This window comes from Elephas maximus, chromosome 15 (genome assembly GCF_024166365.1).
Source record: "Elephas maximus indicus isolate mEleMax1 chromosome 15, mEleMax1 primary haplotype, whole genome shotgun sequence".
NCBI lineage: Eukaryota > Metazoa > Chordata > Mammalia > Proboscidea > Elephantidae > Elephas > Elephas maximus.
The window spans coordinates 38614891-38638657 of record NC_064833.1 but is presented as its reverse complement, the minus strand read 5'-3'; the positions used below and the strand labels follow the sequence as shown (position 1 = coordinate 38638657).

At 37.4% G+C, this 23767-nt stretch overlaps 1 protein-coding gene across 1 annotated transcript in view; it reads left to right on the top strand.

Annotated features, from left to right (window-relative positions):
- DCAF13 (DDB1 and CUL4 associated factor 13) overlaps positions 1-16876 on the top strand; it is a 29997-nt gene extending 13121 nt beyond the window's left edge. Inside the window, exons 6-11 of the mRNA XM_049853837.1 lie at positions 3710-3787; positions 6273-6355; positions 10165-10329; positions 13850-13985; positions 15215-15378; positions 16473-16876. Of these exons, the coding sequence (XP_049709794.1) occupies positions 3710-3787; positions 6273-6355; positions 10165-10329; positions 13850-13985; positions 15215-15378; positions 16473-16560 (714 nt within the window). The 3' untranslated portion in view covers positions 16561-16876. The remainder of the gene's footprint in view (positions 1-3709; positions 3788-6272; positions 6356-10164; positions 10330-13849; positions 13986-15214; positions 15379-16472) is intronic.
- The last annotated feature ends 6891 nt before the right edge of the window (positions 16877-23767 follow it).

Sequence of the window (23767 nt, the reverse complement as noted above, 5' to 3'; positions counted from 1 at the left end):
CAAACCACCAATGCTGCATGATAATATGCATGATAATTTTGTACTTCATGATAATTAGATGTGGTTATTTTTTTTTGCCCTGAAGTCTGAATTGTGATTCCTGGTTCCACTAGGCCTAAGGCAAGAGTTGGAGATTGACCACTACTTACTGTCTATTCAGTTCTGAATTTAGAAGAGGACACTGGCCTGAAGGCTAAGCTAGCCTTTGAACTCCAGACCTTTTCCTGAACTTTTCCTTAATACACAACAATAGGTGAACTCACTGACCAGCAAGCTCAGTAGTGACACCTTTTCCTGCCTGTGTAAAATCAGCTTATACAGGCAATGATGTTTCCATCCTGGAAACGGTACTTTAGGTGTTAAATGTGAAACTAAGTTTTTTAGAAATAGCTTATATAAGCTGCTTTTAGGATTTATTAGAAGACTATCATTTTAGGTGGTACTTCCCTGTGATAGGAGGGTATAAAGAAAAAGTCCTGATGTGTAAGTTTTGCACTCTCAGAAGCGAAAGAGAGGTTAAGTCAAAGTAGCAGGGTATAAAGAATTGTTTGTATGATGTATTGGAACATAAGTTGCTTCAGTGGGATGTGAGCTTGGATTGGAGGTGCTGCTCAGAAGTCAGAAGACATCCCCCTACTCCCAGAACACACCTACGTACACTCCATGGAGAGGCTACATGTCTAGAGCAGAGGCTGGCAAACTGGGGTTTATGAGCCAAATCTGGCTTGTTACCTCTTGTTTACTGGAACGCAGCCATGCCTGTTTGTTTATGTCTGTAGCTGTTTTTGCATTACAGGGGCAGAGTTAAGTTATGGAGATAGAGACCATATGGCCCACAAAACCTAAAATACACTTACTGTTTAGCCCTTTACAGAAGTTGTTTACCGATCCCTGATCTAGAGTATACATTTTTATTATGTCTTCTCACTGCATCTCCCCTGTGTTTCTCCTGGTTGTAGGAGTGAGGTATTGCAGGGAGGAGCAAGTCAGCTTTGCAGAGCAGGACCAAGAGGATACTAAGCAGTGGCAGGCTACGGACACAGGCGATTTGTAGGAGCAGTCTAGGTCCTACATGGTGTGGAGCAAAGCTAAAACTGTATTTCCTGACATCATGCCTTTGCACTGACCTTGTATAAGTCACAATTTCTCTCTGTATTTGCTGCTTCATTTTTAAAATGAGGTTAATTATACCTCCCAGTGTACTTCATGGGTTTGTTGTTGGTGTAAAATGTGATAATATATGTGAACATTTTTTAAAAGTGTGACCCCAATTCAAGGTGATGGTGTTATTACTATAAAAAAAAAAAACCCAGAAGGAACAGACAAGTATTGATTCCTACTTTTCCAAGGGACAAGGGAGCCCTGGTGATGGAGTGGTTAAAGCACTTGGCTGCTAACCAGAAGATTGGTAGTTTGAGCCCAACAGCCACTCCACGGGAGAAAGATGTGGCAATCTGCTTTTGTAGTGATTTACAGCTAGGAAACCCTGTGGGGCAGTTCTGCTCTGTCCTATAGGGTTGCTGTGAGTTGGAAACAACTTGACGGTAGGGATTTTGGCTCTCTGAGGAACAAAAAAGATCTTTTGCTTCTCTGTTTTGGTGAGTACTTGTGTCAGAAGAGCTGATGTCCAATTCTAAAATCATAATTTATCAGTGATTACCTGGTGACCATGTTGTTCAGACTTGGCAGTTTAACAGCCTATTTGTACAGCTGTTTTTTTTAATTAACCCTGTGAACTGACTTAATGGTGAAAACATGGTGTGCATGTCTCTAGCCTGTATTAAACAAAATGGAAAGGGCATGTTCCTGTGAACAAACAGCATATTTGTGTCCTCTAATCATTAATAATTAATTTTCTGTTAAAATATTGAAGCCTAGAATTCTGGTAAAGCTGAAAGTTAATGCTGAGCATTGCCACATTTTAGTGTGAAAATCAGCTTTTAGTCTAGGTAGAATTTTTTGCTTTGCTCAGATCAAAGCCTTTGTTTTTAGAAATGGAACCTGGTCAGACTATGAGGTGACATAATGTGAAGCCAAGAGGAGCCACCAACTAGAGGAGAGTCCCAGGCTGTGACTAAAAAAGGCAGGTTTGAGAAAGGACTGAGGGGAGGTCATGATGTCACATTAGCTTTGCGATGCTTTATTTAAACTGTGTACAAACATTTACTGTAGTAGCAGTTAGCTGCACATACCACTGTCTAGTAAATAACTCTCTCTGTTCTCCCTACGCTTGTAGTAGGAAGCAATAGTAGGCAGAAACCAGACGTTGTGTGTCAGGAGCCATGAGTGAGGAGGAATGGTGCTTCAGAGGGTGGGGTTCAGGGCTTCCCTGGTAGGTAGAGGGTTTTTTTTACATAATACTCGCCAAGGGTTGTCTGAGTATCTTGTACATTTATAAATGACATACAAATAAATATTTGAAACATCTTGGAATGATTGGACAAAGGGCAGGTCTAATTTATTACAGAGAGTTAACAAACAGAAACTGACTATTAGAAATCAAAGCAATAAATTTATGTAATTAGGAAATATTGTCATAAACTTCAAATGAGACTACCCAACGCTGCCCAGGTTGCAGTAAAATTGGCATATTCCCACATGGTGGTGTGTACACTGGTACAACTGTTAAAGCAATTAGCCGTAAGCACTGGGCACTGGGTATCAGAAACCATAAAAATGTTCATGTCTTTTGATTCAACAATGCCACTCCTGAAATTTTATCCTAAGTAAATAATTCAAATGAAGAAGAGCTAAATGTATGAAAATGTTCACTGAAGTGTTTTTTATACTAGTGAAAAACAGAAAACATGAGTAAATATGTTCTATTATAAATTTGTTGTCGTTAGGTGCCGTCAAGTTGGTTCTGACAGCAACCCTGTGCGCAACGAAACAAAACACTACCAGGTCCTGTGCCATCCTCACAATTGTGGCTATGCTTGACCCTATTGTTGTAGCCACCGTGTCATTCCATCTCATTGAGGGTCTTACTCTTTTTCGCTGACCCTCTACTTTACCAAGCATGATGTCCTTCTCCAGGGACTGATCCCTCCTGATAGTATGTCCAAAGTATGTGAGATGTAGTCTCGCCATCCTTGCTTCTAAGGAACATTCTGGTTGTACTTCCTTCAAAACAGATTTGTTTGTTCCTTTGGAAGTCCACAGTATGTTCAGTGCTCTTCATTAACACCACAATTCAGAGGTGTCAGTTCTTCTTTGTCTCCTTATTCATTGTCCAGCTTTCACATGCATATGAGGTGATTGAAAACACCATGGTTTGGATCAGGCCACCTTAGTCTTCAAGGTGGCATCTTTGCTTTTCAATACTTTAAAGAGGTCTTTTGTACCAGATTTGCCCAATGCAGTGCATCTTTTGATTTCTTGACTGCTGCTTTCATGGGTGTTGATTGTGGGTCCAAGTAAAGTGAAATCCTTGACAACCTCAATCTTTTATTATGTTACAAATTGTGACATAGTATTATCTGAACACTATCCTTACAGGTTTCTAAAATACAAGAATGGGATTTAATGACGAAAATACTTAGGGTGCTGAGATTGTGGATGATTTATTACCCCTCCTTAAAATGGACTTTAATATTATAACTTTATATTTTAACTTGAAGAGTGATTAAATTCTTAAATTCTTCATTGAATGGGAAAGGTTTGTTGTTAAGCTTGGCTTTTAACTGGTGATTGTTACACTTATTTTTAGACATTTCTCTTGGGAAGTTGTGCTTCTGACAGGAATATAGTGTTATACGATATGAGGCAAGCTACTCCTCTGAAGAAGGTAAGTTTCAGTTTTGCCTTCTGCTTCATACAGTTTTTAATGCATTCATCTGTAAATCAGAGTGATTGAAAATGTGGAGCAAATGTTTTTTCAGAATTAAATTTGTTTTTCAGAGATGGTCTTGAGAACCTAAAGTGATGACAGTGACATTCTCTCAACTCCCATTGCTTTTTAAAGACTCTTAAATTTCCACTAGATACTGTATCCTCATCATCTTTGTGTCTTCCATAGTAAATTTTAGTCATCTAGTTAGTACTTATTGAATTGAAAGTTTTTAGATTAAAAGTATTGCTGCACGTTACCTTGTTTAGACGAGTGCTATCCTGTTCAAGGTGACAGACTTCCCAATAGTTGTTAGGTTGTGGCAGGAGTTAGGTCTATCAAAGCTAACACAACTTGAAGCTGACTCTCAAGAGGGAGGGAAATACTGTCGGTAAAGAGAGGAGTGCCGTTGTAAGTAAACGTGCACGGAGTCCTGATTGCAGGTACTAGAATTGTGAGGGCACAGGGAGGGCTAGATGCCATTTGTGTGCCATGAGCCCGTTGTCATAGTCCTCATGTAAAAGAAGGGCTTTTAATACTTGTTTTTCTTGTTCCTAAATAATTTTTATAAAATGTATTATTTCAGAAACTTTAGAAATGGGCTATGTTCATTGATATTTGAGACTCACAAATTGATTAAGAGCTCAGGGGCTGCTAACCAAAAGCTTGGCAGTTTAAATCCACCAGCAGCTCCTTAGAAACCTATGGGGTGGTTCTACCGTGTCCTGCAGAGTCGCTATGAGTCAAAAACTCAATGGCAATGAATTTTTTTTTTTTTCTCTCCTTTAATCATTTCATTCATTCATGTGATATAGTAGGAACATCCTGCTTGAACTTTGGTGTTAGGCTGTGAGCAGGTAATGTAATCCATGTTTCTCCTGTGAAATGGTGATGTTAATAATTATCTCACAGCACATTGGTGAGAATAAAACATGATGTAGTCTATCTTCGTTATGGATTTCATATTTGTGAATTTGTCTAGTCACTAAAGTTTGTATATAACCACCAAGTCAGTATTCGTTTTCACAGTTGTTTGTGGACGTATATAGAACAGTGAAAAATTTTAATCACCCAACACACATTTCCAGCTAAGGTAGAACACGGTGATTTCTGCCTTCTTGTGTCAGCTTTCATACTGTAAACAAGTGTCCTTTTCATAGTGTAGTGCCATGTTTTTCACATTTTTATACTTTTAGGAGGGTGATTTTGCTGTTTAAAATAGTCCCCAGGTGTGCTGAAACGCTGTCTTAGCGTTCCTAAGCTTAAGAAGGCTGTGATGTGCTTTATGGAGAAGATACATGTATTAGATAAGCTTCATTCACGGTGTCTTTAAACGGAAACACATGAAACAAACTCATGTATTAATGGGTTGATGAAAATGTTGTGACCAGAGGCTTGCAGGAACCTAACCTTTTATTCCCTCTAAGAGCAGTGGGTCAGTATTTGCTAATTCAGTTTCGTGGCAACTTTGTAAAACATAACTACTGCAAGTAATAAGCATCGACTGTATTTAAAGCATTTAGCAGAGAGCTGACAAAAAGTACTAGTTTAAAAAATTATAGTTTCTTCCTGTCCCTCCCTGTTTTCAGTTTTTAGTGGTGTTCCATTACTTTTAGGTTGAAGAAAAGAACTATACTCTTAACTTGCAAGACCCTCCAAAATGTGGCCCCAGTTTGTAATCCATTTATTTATTTGTTTGAGTCAGTAAGGCAACATTTAATTAGGTTTTGTTACATACTGTCCACCTTGATAGATGCAGAGATCATTAGATATTGCTATTTTCTGTTGTTTCCCTGCTCTATTTACTATACTATCAGTGTTTCTTTTATCTTTCTCCTATTAAATGCTGTAGCTTAGAAGAAGCTAGACATTTAGAAATGGGAGAGGGGAATTTTGGAGGCTGCTGCTGACATTTCATGTGCACGTATCTGAGAGACTAACCATCCTAGAGTGGACAGTTGCACAAAAACAAAAGATTGTCTTACCAAAAATGCCAATAGTGCTGCTGTTGAGAAACACATTAATATACTGGTCTTTCACAGATCAGCTCAAATCGTACTTGCCTTTTGAAACCTTCTCCGCTATATCACTGAGCTCACATCATTAATTTTGTCTCTAATCTGATAGTCAGTTATTGGTTTATTGTTTGTGTTTTAATTTTTCTAAGGTATGTCACATTTTTCTGACTAAACTATAAGTATTTGAGGTCAAGGGACTATGTGTTAAGCATTTTTATATTTTTTGTTGTTTACCACTCTATGTGTTCAGGAAATGATTGATTGATTTTTTTTTTTTTTCTTTACCCAGTGGAGTACTGTGCACATAATAGGTGTTTACTAAATATTTGTATAAATCAGTGAAAAAGGAAATAAAGGGGGAAATTTGTCCATTTTAGAGGCAATTAGTTTCATGGTAATGGGTTAGTACATATTTCCTTTTTCAGGTTATTTTAGATATGAGAACAAATACAATCTGTTGGAACCCTATGGAAGCTTTCATTTTTACTGCAGCCAATGAAGATTACAAGTAAGTTTCCCCTCTCTTAAAATTTTATTTATGTGAGGAATGGTTCACTTGTGTATGTCTTACTAATGAAATCTGTTTCACTGGGTAGCATGCCTTCATCTGAATGTTAAAAATTCATTTGATTTGTTAAAACTATTATTTCCCAAATTGGAGAAGAGCTTCTTAGACAAGTACTCTCAGCTTTCAGAGTACCAAATTTGGTCTGTTGCCTGTTTTTGTAGATAAAGTTTTATTGTAACATAGTCACACCTGTTTATGTATTGACCACGATTGCCTTTGTGCTACAGCGGCAAACTTGAGTAGTTGCAACAGCGACCATAAAAAACCCATTGCTGTGGAGTCAATTCCAACTCATAGTTACCCTGAAGGAGAGATTAGAGCTGCCCCATAGGGTTTCCAAGGAGTGGCTGGTGGATTCGAACTGCCAACCTTTTAGTTAGCAGCCAGGCTCTTAATCACTGTGCCACCAGGTCTCTAACAGCAACCATATGACCCTCAAAGCCAAAAATGTTTACTGTCTGTAGTCCATCAAGTGTATGATACTCATGTAGTTATGTTATCAGCTGTTGCTATTACTTCAGTAAGACAGAAGGAAAATTATAGTTTAAATTTTTAGTTTAATATTTACAGATATGTTACAGTGTTACCATGTAAAGTCGACTTAACAGCCTTATGTTCTTGACCTAAATGGAGTTTTATATTTCCTTGTATATAACTTGCTGAAGCGGTTCACATAAGTCTTTCTAGTATCCTCGTAAGTTGGGTAGGACAAGTATGTTATCTTTTTAAAGTTTAGGGTATTGAAGCAGGGAGGGTAATCTCGAAGTGAGGGAAGAAGTATCTTATTCATCTTTCTTTAAGCAAAACATTTATTGTAGTGCTATTTATATGGTAGATTCTTAATGCATGTTTTTTTGAGAAGGTAAAAGTTTGTTGGTGGATTGAACTTTAGATCTTCTGTTTTTATGTTTTTTCTATCATATGGACCTGAAAGAATACATAATAGTAGTTTTTGCTCATAAAGGGAATTTGTTATGTGATGTCTCAGCGGTACCAGTTAGAAGCATCTGTTATGGCTATGGTTATGTACTAAAAAGAAGTTGAGTTGAACGCTACATTGAACCAAATAAATGGAAGTTGTTTTAGGCTTTATTGACACTTTTGAGATTAAAGGACATTGTTCCAGTTAAAGGCAATAAAAGAATGTCCTACCAGCCAATCTTATTAAAGTTTTTAAAGTATGTTCTCAGGAGCCCTTGTGATGCAGTGGTTAAGTGCTTGGCTGCTAACTGAAAGGTCGACTATTTGAACCCACTGGCCACTTCGTGGGAAAAAAAGTTTTTTTAAAGTATGTTCTAGTTAGCTACTTTAGCGAGATGTCTTTTTTACGGAGTATCCCTGGAATTTCTTGTTTCCTGCCTTGTTAAGAACTACACATGGCACCTGAAATAAAGAGTGTATTCTTTGTAAGAAGTAACTGTTAGAGTACCGTATTTGCTCTACTTGAAAGAGACTTGCTGCGGTATCCTTTTTTGTATTTATACATATTTTCTTCTTTTATTTGCCCTTTAAATATGTTATTCTGAACTAGAAACTCAAGTTCAAGTCTAGACCCAACAGTAACTACTGTAGAAAGTTTGACAAATCGTTTAAACTCTCTGTGTCATAGTTTCAATGTTGAAGATAAGAGCTTTGGAATGAATGATTACTAAAGAATTCTGTAACTCAAAACTTTATTTAAAAAATTACCCCCCAAATGGGTAGACTTATTTGGAATTTTAATTATTTTCCTTTTTCCTGTGTAGAAATAAAGCAGAATTTACTAAAAAAAACAAAAGTTGCTTTTTAAAAAAACCCTGGCTGAAACCACTCCTCTACACAGGGAATATAAAGCAGTTGTCAACTCAGAAATTAACTTCAGAAATCAGTGTGACCTTGGATGACAATTCTGTGGTGTGTTGGAAGATTAAGCAGGAAAATAATGATTTGTGTATTGAGAATTCCATGGCAATTGGGGTATTTTATCATTAACATCAATGACTTTTTGTACTAATGGTATTAAAAAATGTTCTTGAAGTGTTGGTTTTTTTAAACATTTTATTTTGAAATAATTTTAGGTTTACTGAAAAGTTGCAAAAATAGTACCTGCAGTATTACTTCCCCTAATGTTAACACTTTACATGACCATAGTGCGATTAGCAAAACCAAGAAATTGGTACAATACTGTTAACTAAACTACAAATTTTATTCCATCACCAGCTTTCCACTAATGTTCTTTTTTGTTCTAGAATCCCACGCAGGAGCCCATATTGCATTTGTCATATCTTCTTAGTCTGCTCAGTCTATGACTGCTTTTCATTTTTTCTTTGCCTTTCATAACTTTGGTACTTTTGAAGAGGACTTATCAGTTATCTTGTAGATTGCCCTTAATTTGAGTTTAACTGATGGTTCCACATGATTATATTGAGGTTATGCATTTTTGGCAAGAATACCACAAAGGAGTGTTCCCTTCTCAGTGCATCATATCAGGGGGGATACATTATGTTAATATGTCTTAATACTAGTGATATTAACCTTGAACATTGGTTAATGTGGTGTCTGTCAGATTTCTCTACTATAAATTTACTATTTTTTCCCTTTATAATACATATCTTTGGGAAGATACTTTGAAACTATGTAGATACCCTGTTTCTCCTCAGACTTGCACTCACTAATGTTACATCTTCAAGTCTTTTGATATTAGGAACTTAGTCACAATAATCCTGTATAACGGTTGGCCTTTGTCCATGTTAACTTATCTGGGGCCCTAGTCTTTTGGCTGGTGATTAAGAATTTTTAAATCTTGAAAGTCCACAAGTCGTTATTTTTACCAATTGTATACAAGCGTAGTTTTCTAATATGGGCACACCTTTTGAACATCCTTGGAAACCCTGGTAGCATAGTGGTTAAGTGCTACGGCTGCCAACCAAAGAGTCGGTAGTTCGAGTCCACCAGGTGCTCCTCAGAAACTCTGTGGGGCAGTTCTACTCTGTCCTATAGGGTCACTTTGAGTCGGAATCGACTCAATGGCACTGGGTTTGGTTTTGAAAATCCTTGCTCACTCTTGTATGTCACTGATAGGAGTGTAAATTAGTGCAGCTTTGTTGGGTAGTGACTTGGCAGCTCGAATCAAGCCCTAAATATGCTTATGCCTTTGAACCTAATCCTACAGATATCCCTTGTGAGAATCTGCCCAGGTTTAATTGAATCTGTCCTATTCAGTTAAAGATTAAATGTCAAAAATTTAAATGTTGGGGTTTCATTTAAGCATTATTCGTAATAGTTAATAATAAATAAACAGGTGGAAACTATATCAAAAATAGGGAAATAAGTTACTTTAATACATAAATAAATGTGAAGCCATTAAAATCTTTTCAGAGATTATTCAGTGATATGGATAAATGTTCAATAGCATGGTGAAAAAGGTTAGAAATAATTACACTACACTAAGTTTCTCTGTGGTGGAATTAAAGGTAATTTTTGTATTCTTTGCACTTGTAAAATTTCTGTGTTTTCTATAATGAGAATTATGTTTATAAGGAAGAAAGTGTGTGTGTGTGTATAAATAACCTTAAAGAATAATAAAACTGTTGATATTTTTCCCTGTTCTTCATCTGCCCTTGTAAAGAATTGAGCTGTTTACATAAAAAAAAAAAAAACATAGATATACAGTATTTAGCTGATGGGTGTTATTTTCACTAGCGTCTCTTAGTACTGCATGGATCTTTTTCCTAGAAATTTGTATCAAATATTTAAAAACTATTTTACAGCTTGTATACTTTTGATATGCGTGCCCTTGACACCCCCGTGATGGTACATATGGATCATGTGTCTGCCGTGCTTGATGTGGATTTCTCTCCCACTGGGAAAGAGTTTGTGTCTGCTAGTTTCGATAAATCTATTCGAATCTTTCCTGTGGCCAGAAGTCGAAGCAGGTGCGTGACTACCGATAAACCCTTTATTTTGCTTTCATTTTTCTGTTTCTTAATCATCATTGGAGCCTGGTGGCACAGTGGTTAAAGTGCTCTGCTGCTAACCAGAAGGTCAGTGGTTCAAACCTGCTAGTGGCTCTGCTGGAGAAAAATGTAGCAGTTTGCTTCTTATACAGATTTACAGCCTCAGAAACCCTATGGGGCAGTTCTGCCATGTCCTATAGGGTCGATATGAGTTGGAATCAGCTTGACAGTAGTGTATTTGCTCATCATTTATATTTTCTGAGAAATCACCTGGCTTTGTGTATATGATGCACTCACACCCAGGTATGATTACTTGGAGTACTGATTCCACGGGATCATCAGTGGGCAAGTGTCAGCCAACCATGCAGTTTCTTTCATTGAACAGGATATGATGTAATTTGCCTCCTTAAAATTCACACTGGTGGCACCTCACTTGGCTCACCCTAGTTCCATCCCTGTGTTCTAGTACCAAAAGATCTTTCAAACAGTGCCTTCTCTTGAGAGTCAAGCAGCTCTTCATATGTTTTTGGTAATAACCAATCTTCTTATCTCACTCCTTGGTGTTTTTCCACTCTAATTTGAGGAAGCCATACTGATTCCTAAACCTTGCACCATCACTGATTGCCAGAAAATGGTCGTCATCATCACTTTTTCTCTCATTACAGAGGTGTTTGCCTTTGCTTAAAAGTATCCTGACTAGAGTGCTCTGATGACTTTGGTCTTCATTCCATCATCTCTAATATAGAACTCCTGGTGCTGGATAGCTTTGGTTCCGGTGGCTTTTGTTTCCTTTGCAACTAGATATTCTCCAAGCTGTCATGAATGGTTTGTTTGGACAATTCATTAAGACCCAAGGCAAGACCAGTATGTTCGATTTATCTTACATCTATGGAAAATTTTGAAAATCAAGAGAATATGGCCTTCCATCATTTTTTTCTCACCAAAAACCTCCCAAGGTGGTAGGACAGTACTTTTCTGCATGGTGTCATAAACAGACACAAAGAATGGGAAAAGAACAAAGAAAGAGAAATGGGAATGTATAGGTATCTATGAGTAGTCCTGGTGGTGCAGTGGGTAAGTGCTCGGCTGCTAACCGAAAGGTTGGTGGTTTGAACCCACGAGCCGCCCCATAGGAAAAGGATGTGGCAGTCTGCTTCCATAAAGATTTCAGCCTTGGAAACCCTATGGGGCAGTTCTACTCTGTCCTGTAGAGTAGGTGTGAGTTGAAATCGACTCAGTGGCAGTGGGTTTGGTTTGGTTTTTGGTATAGATACCTACGATCTCAAGGGCCTGGCAGCTGAATTCAGACTATTCACAGTTCAGTTATTCCACAGTCAACTTAGGCAGCTAAATGCAAGTGTAGGTAGCAAGCTCAAGTTATTCTAAAATTGTATAAAGTAAGGAGTTCTTATACCCCAATACCAGCAAATTGTCTCTTGGTGTTATTTGGAGGTTTTATCATCACAATTGTGTTACATCCTGTTAGGTTTGGATATGAATAGCATTCCCTCTGGCCTTTGCCTTCATCTACTTGAAACTCAGTTCTAGTTCGTTTCTGTGGTCTGCTGTAGTTTCCTAGCATGGCAAGTATCAATTTTTTTTTTAGGCAGTACTTCAAATAATCAGTATTTTAAAAATACTTGCCTTTGAGAGACCTTAAAAAGGTTAAAAAGTTTATTTTTAAAGTGAATTTTGAGTAGATTTTTAGAAATACTATAACTAAATCAATATTTGAAAGTAGTCTTGTATTTGAAGTTCACTCTGTTTACTAAGCAAACAAGTAAATCAATAATATTTGTGTGGAATAATTTGTTTTGATTATGTATATAAAAGTTCTAAGTTTTTTAAATGGTATATCTTCTAAAAATAACTGTTGGTGAGCTTTATAGACCTAGCATATGTGCAAGCATAAACATATCTAGAGGTTAAAACTCTATGGGGCAGTTCTGCTCCGTCCTATAGGGTCGCTATGAGTCGGAATCGACTCGAGGGCACTGGGTGGTTTAGGGGTTAAAAACGATGCCTGGTTTACCATTAAGGAGGATTCTAAGTTGCCTAAGTGGTTAACCACTGGATTAGACTGGCCTATTGCTCGTGAACAGGTTATTTGTAATGATTATCGAAGCCTGATTGAATTTCCTAATATTTAAACTCATTGCTTGGGATAAATGGGCCTCTTAAACAGATAGAGACAGGAAGACATGAGTCTTGTAAAAGCAGAACATTGAGGAGAAGAAAAAGCAGTCTGTCTCATCTAGTTCTCATTTTAATAGGATGTTTTTTCTAACCACTCTCCCTTTTTAAAAGTAAATTTCACATGGTTTATTTACATATTTATGTATTCATGAGGTCAAAATATATAGAAACAGTGTAAAAGACTAGCTTTGCAAGTGTACTTTTAGTGATATTATTTATAAATTTGAGTGTTTTAATTTGGTCATTGTGTGTGGGTTTTCTTTTTACTGTGCATAGTTTGTTGAGCTTGTTTCTTTTTTCTTGTGCATCTGCATTTTGAATCATTTAATCTCCAGATATGGAAATTTTATTTCTCCAGACTTCTCATCTTTTTACTTTTTCTGACCTTGTCACTTACTTGTTTTTTAATGCTCTTCTTAACACTTCCCAATATAGTATCTTCTGTGAATTCACTTAGCGTGTTTCACAGCCTTTCCAAATAGGTGTGCTATTTGACATCTCCATCTATTAAGTGATGCTTAACTCACTAGACACTTCTGCAGCCCTCCCCTGCTTTTCACCCATGTAAATCATCACCTTTCACGTCAATTAATTAAGCTTTTTAAACAATTTGACCAAAACAGAAATCATACGTCATTATCAACACATCAGGATGTGGTCTTTAAAGGCCATTGAATTTATTTTCTATTAAAATGGAAATGAACGTGTGATTGCAAACCTGAATTGATTTGGGGGGAGCTTAATAGGAACAAGCCGTTTCTTATTGCAGAGTTACTCCAGTTTTCTTGTTGTTGGGTGCCATTGAATCAATTTTTAACTCATAGTGACCCCATGTGACAGAGTAGAACTGCCACATAGGGTTTTCTAGGCTGTAATCTTTATGGAAACAATCACTAGGTTTTTCTCCTTCAGAGCCACAGGCTGGGTTCGAACTGGCAGCCTTTCAGGTAGCAGCCAAGTTCTTAACCACTGCACCACCATTGCTCTCATTATATTTTACTTGCCTTATATGTCTTCAGTTATTTTGTGAATGTTTTTCCATCTGATTTTGCTTAGTTCGTTGATATTTGTTTATCTCATAGAATTTTAAGTTCTTGGAGGGAGGGATTTTTGTTGTTGTTGTGGTTCCCCAGCACTTAGTATATTGTTAGTTGGGCTTAATAAAGATACATTACAATGAATGTGAATTTCCCTTTTATACCCTCAGAACTCAAAAGTGGTATCCTGATCATTGACAAGCAGTGGTTAGTTGTATAAAATCAGTACCAAAATTAAGGATTTTAACTTAATGCCTCTTCACTAGGGAAGTATATCACACAAAGCGAATGCAGCATGTTATCTGTGTAAAATGGACTTCTGACAGCAAGTACATTATGTGTGGATCTGATGAAATGAACATTCGTCTGTGGAAAGCTAATGCTTCTGAAAAATTGGGTGTGGTAAGAGACCTCATCTTCTTTCATTGTTGTAAAGCTGCTTTTCAGTTTTATTGGTTATCGTTACTTTGTGAAGAGAATTTATTTGAAGTACTTTAGGTATTTTGATCAAATTGGTATAGCTGTGACAAATAAGTTAGCAACAAAACAGACAAGACTGTGTTGAGGTGTCCCCCCCGCCCCCACCATGTCAAAGGCACTTACAGAGTACCTTTGTTAATTCAGATGTTTGATAATATTTGAGCTTTCTTGATTCTTTGTGCTTTTCTTGAGGTAGGGAGAGAAGATGCAGGGACTAGAAGCTTAGAACTTAGGAGAGCACATATTTCTTCTGTTAGATGAATAGTAATCAAATAGATCAAAGACTGCAAGTCCCTGTGAAGTCTTTTAATATCAGACACAGTGAAACATTTAACAAAAAATTCAGAAAGCTTCAGACTTTTAAAAAATTCAGTGAAAATATAAAAAGTATTATCAGTGGTTAGCCACCCCTGGTTATGGGCTTACGGCTTATTTTGTTTTGTTCTTGATGTTTTTCTAAATGTCTCATGTTTTCTAGAAGAAACATACAGAGCTTTTATATGAGAAGCAAATAATTATATTTAAGAAGGAAAAGGTTAAGTGTGAGTTATTTCCTACTTGGCCCCAGTAGGAAAATCAAGATATAATAAACCATAATTAGAGACAATTCTGTTTTAGTTAAATGATTGGTAGATACTGCACTAAGCCTAGGTTTGAATTCATTGTTAAACATTCCTCTAAATCATATCTTCCTTAATATTTGGCAAAGAAAGGCCAGTTATAGAAGCAGTCTCTCTCTCTCTCTCTTTTTTTTTTTTCCCTCTTATTTTCTGTTTGGATCATTATTTTTATAGAAAAAAAAAAAAAAAACCTCCAGGAGTCAGTGATTTAGGTGCTTTACCTGTTATTTATGCCTAAGGAGAGTCTAACTCAGTGACCACATAGTTCTTTCCCTCGGCACTGCCATTTTTCACTAGTGGCATCTATTTGCATTGTTGGCTTGGTATCTAAGAAGAAATTGAGCACTTGCAGACCTGTCATTGCTAACATAAACTTGTTAAGGCAGAATTGCGTTGGCAATTAGAGTTGCATGTTACAAAGGTTTAGGTTTTTTTTTTCCCCCTTTGCAAAAGGATGCTCCCTTGCTATGTTACACTAAAGCAAAACAAAGAACACATCACTCATTAAAATACCAAAATGCATTCTTTCAGCTTACATCACGAGAAAAAGCAGCCAGGGATTACAATCAGAAATTGAAGGAGAAATTTAAGCATCATCCTCAGATAAAACGTATAGCTCGTCACCGACATCTACCAAAATCTATCTACAGCCAGATCCAGGAGCAGCGCATCATGAAAGAAGCTCGTCGACGAAAGTATGTTTTGGGGGCATTTGACTCTGTTTCATTTGTTGTTGTTGTTGTTGTTGTTGATTGCCATGGAGCCGGCTACAACTCCTAGTAACCCCATATATGTAGAACTGTTCTATAGGGTTTTCAAGGCTCTGATCTTTTGGAAGCAGATTGCCGGGACTGTCTTCCTAGGCATCTCTGGGTGGGTTTGAATTGCCAACCTTTTGGCTTAGTAGTTGAGCTCTTAACAATTTGCACCACCCAGGGTCTCCTTTCTATGTTAACACCCTTTTCTCACTTCTCATCTCACCAAAAACAAACAAAAAATTGCCTTTTAAGGGAGTAGTTTCTGTGTAATAGTACATTAGAGATGTTTCTGAAGACATCGCTAGGCTTTTCCTTTTCCTGCTAAAGAGGAAAGCATTGATCATCTATCTGAGTGTGAAAATTTACATCACCCGTTTTTGAGAATATGTTTAGAGGATAAACAATGAAAATGAATTATATCAAAATAAGAACGTGCTTCTTTACCAAAACACTAATTGTAGATAGATAATGTTTAAAATGTATTTCTGATATAGCTGGAATTAAGAGGTGTATTTTCCAAGTTAAAGAATGCAACGAACCCTTATATAGAATTCTTAAATAAGAATTTTTCTGACACGCTTTATCATAACGTTTGAGATTTAACATCTTGTATCTAAAGCAGAGCTTCGTCCACACCCCACTGTTTCCCCTGTGGAGTATTCTCTTTGAAACCTTTGAATTTATACAAAGTATATAGAAATTCTAAGAGAGCTTTTTTTTTTAATTAGACTATACAAGTGACTTATTTTGTTGGCTTTGAGGTAGATGTTGGGTTTGAGTCATTTTAAAATATCTTAATAACTGGCAAGTTTTAAAACTTAGTAAAATGTACTGATATATAATGGGATAGAAACAATTATAATAATAGTTAATTTCTACCTACTTCTTATCTGTTCTCATTATGAAGTCTTTTTCAATAAGTGATTTTATGGAGAAGGAATACGCTTTATTATTTTTCTGAGAAAGTTCTCTTTGGTTAAGATGATTTCTTGTAAACTTGCTTATATTTTGTGTAATTTGTTTCTTTGTAGGGAAGTGAATCGTCGTAAGCATAGCAAGCCTGGATCTGTGCCAGTTGTATCAGAAAAGGAGAAACACGTAGTGGCAGTTGTGAAATAATATTTGGTACTCCTACCAATCTTGATATATTGATTTGTGAACTCTACAGATAAAAGTACTCCTTCCAGTTTAATAATGAACATTTCATTTATTTGTGTAGAGCTTTGTTAGTGCTCATTTTGGCTGCCTTGGAAAATTATCCTTAAAGGTGACCTGGTTGCTAAGACTACCTAGCATTTTATCCTTCATCTGCTTTCTTATTGAAGAATACAGTATTTGCAAGCTAACTTAATTTTTGCTGTTAAAAATTGCAATTATCCTTTCTCTGATCTGTTAGGGTCAATGCTATGTATTTGGATTTACATTTAAGATCAGACACTCTTTGTTATCCTTAATATTAGTCTGGATAATGATTGCAATGATTCTTTCTTTGATTCCACACAACATGTAGATCTAAGTACTTTTTCAACAGAATTTATTTTCTGTGCTTTATTTATATTTGGGCTTTTTGAGACTTTAAAGGTGATAGGATTAGCCTACATTTATGTAACTTTTGTAAAAAATTTTAATTGTAATTCATGGTCAAGTCAAGATAATAAAACATCCTTTTTCTTAGTATTGAAACTTTGATCCATTTCTGATAAACAGTTTCTCTTTAGTCTCGCTAAATCCTCAATAGTTCTATGTGACATAGGTTGATTTCTTGCTTGTGTTACAAGGTTAGGAGTCTCTGGGTGGCACAGATGGTTAAGTACCCAACTATTAGCCGAAAGGTAGGTGGTTTGAACCCACTCGGGTGCCTCGGGAGAAAGGCTTCCCAATCTACTTCCAAAAGGTCACAGCCTCGAAGACCCTATGGAGTGTGGTTCTTCTCTGATAAACATTGGGTCACCATAAATCAGAATTGACTTGACGGCAACTAACAACATTATACGGTTCGCAAAACTTTATTATAAGATACTCGTTGCTGTCAGCTTGATTGCAACTCATAGTGACCCTATAGGACAGGGTAGAACTACCCCTAGGGTTTCCAAGGAGCACCTGGTGGATTTGAACTGCTGACCGTTTGGTTAGCAGCTGTAGCTCTTAACCACTATGCCACCAGGGTTTCCTATTATAAAGTACGTAAACCCAAATTGTAGGAAATTTTAAGTAAAGAAGTGATTAAAAGAAATCCTAAGAAAAACCATATGCTATTTAGGAATACATATATTTGTTGTAAAAATGTAAAAAAAAACGTGCACAGAAAGGACAAAGACCAAAATCTGGAGAGTGGGAGGAGGATACAGTCAGGGTGGGGTGCACAGGGGACTTCAGCTGCATCAGTAAGGTTTCATTTCTGAAGCTGTGTGTCCATTATCTTTTTATACTTTCTTGGATGTCTTGAATATTTTACTGTATTTCTCTTAAAACAGTGAGATCATAGGAATGTTGTAAGATAGCAGCTATCTATCTTTTAAGCCTAATGATCTACTATAGGCCTCAAATTGCTTGATTTTCAAGGTGAACCAGGTTCTCTTGTGTACCTGTATTTCAGTTAATTTGGGTGTGGTCTCAAAGAAAACATGCAAATATTAATCCATAAATATGAGTTACCAGGTCAGTTTGGGTCCTTCACAAAGCAGATGCCTAGATAGGATTAGACTTGCAGGAAGTTTATTGGAGGGAATCACCTGTGAAAGTTCAAGGGGAGGGAGCAGGAATAGACAGAGCTTCAGATCATACTGCAGGCATGACATCTGTAACAAAAGAGAAGGAAGGAAGGAGGATTGGGTCCGAAGAATATAAGACTGTGTTGCAGTTCCAAGAAAGTGTCAGCCAAGCCCGTGGGGAGTCCTTAAGCCAAAATGGCCTGTTAGAGAAGTCCTGCATCCTACAGTGATGGCCAGCACTAGTTCCTTCTCTGTGCTCAGTTGTTGGCTGGGAGCAGCCCCAAAAAGTAGCCTTGGTGGGACCATGGTGGTGGATCCAGACGGGCAGGTGGGGCACTCAGTCAACTATGCTCCCCACTGCTGGTTCTCTTGAAGGTGATGGGAGCAGCATGTTTCTATGGCTGCCACACTACCCACTTTCATACCCATTATCACTTGGGCTTTAATATCAATATTTCTGAAGAGGATGTCTCAGATGGCTTAATAGGTACACAGGAATTTTTTAATTATCCTGAACTTAATGTAAATGAAAGTGTATTTCATTTGTGAAGTGCTATTCAGATATTGGTCATAATGATATTGAATTGGAAGTGAAGATGAGAGATAAAGGAGCCAAACTCAGCACTTAGCACGTAGTAGATGCTCAATAAATGTCTGTTGACATGAAATAAAACCCAGACTTACGTTCCTGGTAGAATGTTTACTGATTATTTTAGTTGTATATTTTCATGACTTAGCCCTTTCCCCTAATTCCTTTCTCTCCCTTCAGCCTGGGTAATGCAAAATGTCCCTATTTAAGAAAAGTACCTTTTTAAAGTATGTTTTTTCCTGAAATATTAAATAATATTTTGTCCGATGTACATGAGTAAAAACTTGACTCAGTTTTTTGATGGGTGGCATAAACGGCTAAGTGCTGGACTACTAACCAAAAGGTTGGCGGTTCAGACCCAACCAGAGGTGCCTCAGAAGACAAGCCTGGCAGTCTGCCTCAGAAAGGTCACAGCCTTGAAAACCCTGTGGAGCAATTCTACTCTGCACACATGGGGTTGCCATGAGTCAGAATTGACTTGACGGCAACTAACAACAACAACAAATATAAAACAGTTCATTTGATGAAAATGAAAATTTGAGTAAATTTCTGCTTCTGTCTTCTCTCTTGCCATTGAACGCTATCATAACTGGTTAAATTCACCTTTATGGAAATATTCAGGCTATTTTCTGTCATCCACACCATACCTCAATTAGTTGAAAAAAATTGATTCAAATAATTGAAAATGTCACCATACATAAAAATTCGATCATTTAAAGGTAGACCATATGGATTTTTTTTTTTGGATGTTACAAAATACTTTTCTGATTTATTATTTTGTTGAAGAGTAATCACTGTAACTGAAACAGGGCCCAACTGTTTGATTCTCAAGAGACGAAGAGTATGAAAATCAAATTGGGTAGTTAAAAAATAAAGCCTCAGTTTTTCTTTTGCTTGATTACGTTTTAACAATGATATGTTTTTTGTTTAATTTCACAAAACAGATCTTGTGCTTATTGAAGGGGTTTTTAAGTGGTGGAGAAACATTAATATAGGGTTCTGGCCTATTCACAGAACATCTGACCACTTTTGAAAGTTTAGATATTTTGCCATCACTCTTGTTCATTTTACTTGAGGGAGGTGCAGAACGGAATGTTGGGAGGGTAAGTGGTCACGGAGCTTACTGTCATGCATGATGACTGAGTTCTCAAATCTAAAAAGTATATATCAGTATGATGAATGGACAGAATAAACATTTTAAAAACAAAACATTGAAAAACAAAACAAAAAATACTTGGCACATATGTAGCAAATATCCGAGAAGGGAGATCACTTCTGATACGAGTCTTACTCTGGCATTGAAGCTTAGGCGTTCAGTAAAGAACTTACTGTTTTCCTTAAAAGTGTTTATGAAGAGTCTGGATTCACAGCTCCCAATTACCTGGGAGCAGGGCTTTTTACCCAGAGTCCAGTGGTTCTCAACTGGGGGCAGTTTTGTCCCCCAGGGGACATTTGACAATATTTGGAAACATTTTTGATTGTCACACCTTGGGGGCAGGGGAGAGGGAATTTCCTACTGGCATCTAGAAGGTGGAGGCCAGGGGTGCTGCTAAATATCCAGCAACAGTCAAGACAGTCCCTCAACAAAGAATTATCTGGCCCAAAATACCAGTAGTGCCATTGTTGAGAAACCTTGCTTTAGTCAAATTTAGCCAAGTCACCACAAAAATAACAGATCCTTTTTTTTTTTTTAAATCAAAATTCAAAACTGCAAATTTTAAGCAGTTTATAACTCAAGGGAAAAAAAGTCCAGGTAAGAAAACTTTTTTATTATCTAGCAGTGTCTTACCCTTACAGGCAGCAAGAATGAGCCTAACATAGGAAAAAGCATCTTTCTCTTACAGCGCCCCCCTCAGTAATCAATTCCATTTACTGAGGGTAATTTTCAAGTGTTTTACAACATTGAGTGGAATGAAAGTTTACTTAACTTTTTTTTCTGTTCCCTTTTACCACTTGACTCTGATCCTTCTCTTTTTATGTTTTTCCTGCTCTGTTCTGATGATCTAAAATCTGGTTGCCCCATAGCCTCGTGAAACTTTGATCTATGTACCACCTAAAAAATGAAACAACCATAGTATGGTGTTTGCCTGACAACTCGTCAGAGCATTGTGCAGTACTCACTTGAAGGGAAGTACCACCTGCTGAGTCGTTGGCACTACCTCCTGCTACAACCTGTGGTTTCCATAGTGATGTCTCTGATTTGCACACAACAGAACCTGACTGGTTAAAGACATGAGCAATTTCCTGCAATATGAACCTTTTACTAATGTAGAAATGGGAGCATGATTTTGACCATTTTGAAATACAGCTTTACCAGTCAAAATCTTTTGGAATAAAATGCACAAATGTGTCTTTAAGAAATGAAATTGTTAGGATAGAACCCTGAGGAAGGAAATAAGGATGGTGGTGATGCTGAAAGGGCTACTCCAGAGGATAGAGAAATGGCAAAGACAAAGATTTGAGCCCTGGTGGCACAATGGTTAAAGGCTATGGCTGCTAACCAAAAGGTGGGCAGTTCAAATCCACTAGCTGCTCCTTGGAAACCCCATGGGGCAGGTCTACTCTGTCCTGTAGGGTTGCTATGACTCAGAATTGACTGGATGGCGTGGGTTGTTTTTTTTTTTTTCCAGGAAATAAAAGTTTCATCAGATGTTATTAAGTCTTGCTACTTGGTCATTACTACAGCCTTTACCTTTGATGGAACCAGAGGAAGCAGCATGCTATGCAACCTATTCTTTTATAATCCCCACTCATCTTATTTTAAAAAAAGAAGGGAAAAGAACAATCAGTTTCCCTCTCTGCTATCCATTTGGTGATGTGGACATAGAACCGTCTTTTTATCTCTCTCCCTCCCTCTCTTCTTGCCTGCCTGCCTCCCTTCCTTCCTCCCTTCCTTCCTCCTTCCCTCTGCTGTTGTTCCTCTTTGCCTCCTGTGTTTTTACAATTACAGAATAGAGTAGGGAGTTTTTTGTTGCCCGTGGATTTTTACTGTACTTTAGATGAAGGTTTCCAGAACAAACTAGCTTCTTACTAAATAGTACACATGTTGTTTTGTGACATTGGTTACCAACCCCACAACATGTCAGCACTCTCCCTTCTCGACTTTGGGTTCCCTATTACCAGCTTTCCTGTTCCCTCCTGCCTTTTAGTCCTTGCCTCTGGGCTGGTATGCCCCTTTAGTCTCATTCTGTTTTCTGGGCCTGTCTAATCTTTGGCTGAAGGGCGAACCTCAGGAGTGACTTCATTATTACTGAGCTAAAGGGTGTCAGGGGGCCATACTCTCGGGGTTTCTCCAGTCTCTGTCAGACCAGTAAGTCTGATCTTTTTTTGTGAGTTAGAATTTTGTTGTACATTTTTCTCCAGCTCTGTCCTGGACCCTCTATTGTGATCTCAGTCAAAGCAGTCGGTAGTGGTAGCTGGGCACCATCTAGTTGTGCTGGACTTAGTCTGGTGAAGGCTGTGGTAGTTGTGGTTCATTAGTCCTTTGGACTAATCTTTCCCTTGTATCTTTGGTTTTCTTCATTCTCCCTTGCTCCTGACAGGGTGAGACCAGTGGAGTATCCTAGACGGCCACTCACAAACTTTTAAGACCCCAGACACTACTCACCAAAGTAGAATGTAGAATATTTTCTTTATAAATTATGTTATGCCAGTTGAGCTAGGTGTTCCCCAAGACCATGGTCCCTACGGCCCTCAGCCCAATAATTCAGTCCCTCAGGGAGTTTGGATGTGTCTAGGGAGCTTCCATGACCTTGCCTTGTACAAGTTGTGCTGGCTTCCCCAATATTGTGTACTGTCTTACCCGTCATCAAAGTTACCACTTATCTATTGTCTATTCAGTGTTTTTCCATCCCCACCCCTCTCCTCCCTTGTAACCACCAAAGAGTGTTTCTTTTTGTGTGTAAACCTTTGCATGTGTTTTTATAGTAGTGGTCTCATAAAAATATTTGTCCTTTTGTGATTGACTTATTTCATTCAGCATAATGCCCTCCAAATTCATCCATATTGTGAGATACTTTGCAGATTCATCATTGTTCTCTATCATTGCATAGTATTCCATTGTGTATAGGTACCGTAGTTTGTTTAACCATTCATTTCTTGATAGGCACTTAGGTTGTTTCCATCTTTTTGCTATTGTAAATAATGCTGCAATGAACAAAAGCATGCATATGTCTATTCATGTGACGGCTCTTATTCTTCTAATATTCCTAGGAGTGGAATTGCAGGATCATATGGTATTTCTGGCTTTCTAAGGAAGTGCCATATTATTTTCCAAAATGCTTATACCATTTCATATTCCCACCAGCAGTGCATAAGAGTTCCACTCTCCCCCCAGCCTCACCAGCATTTATTATTTTCTGTTTGTTTGTTTTTTTTTATTTGTGCCCGTAATGCTGGGGTGAGATGGTGTCTCATTGTGGTTTTGATTTGCATTTCTCTAATGGCTGGTGATCTTGAGCATTTTCTCATGTGTCTGTTAGCTGCTTGAATGTCGTCTTTGGTGAAGTGTCTGTTCATTTCCTTTGCCCATTTTTAAAATGGATTGTCTTTTTATTAGGTTTTTTTTTTTTTAATATAACATCTCTATACCAAGGACACTTAAGGGCTGTGTCATGGACAAGAAGGGGATGATCTGGAAAGCAGACATCTCTGGTCTTCAGGGAACATTCATGGTCAGCTTGCTTGTTTGATCAACAAATCCAAAATTGGCTATGACCCTGTTTATATCCATGATTTAAATGGGCCTTAAACCCCCACATTCTGCTGTTGGTAAAAGGGATTTTAGGACATAATGGGTCAGTGTTTTCCAGTTTTTTGATATGACGACACTACTACAAGTGCTAATGGTTCCATACATTTTAAAGCAAAATTAAGTTTGTTTTGAGCCCTTTCTTTAAAGTTTTTGACTACCTAAAAAAAAAAAAAGCTAGGGTTAAATCAGGGTCAAGAAGTTTTTTACTGAATGAATGAATAACTAACTTGTTGAATTAGCATTCTTTCATTTAGTCAACATTAATTGAGCCAC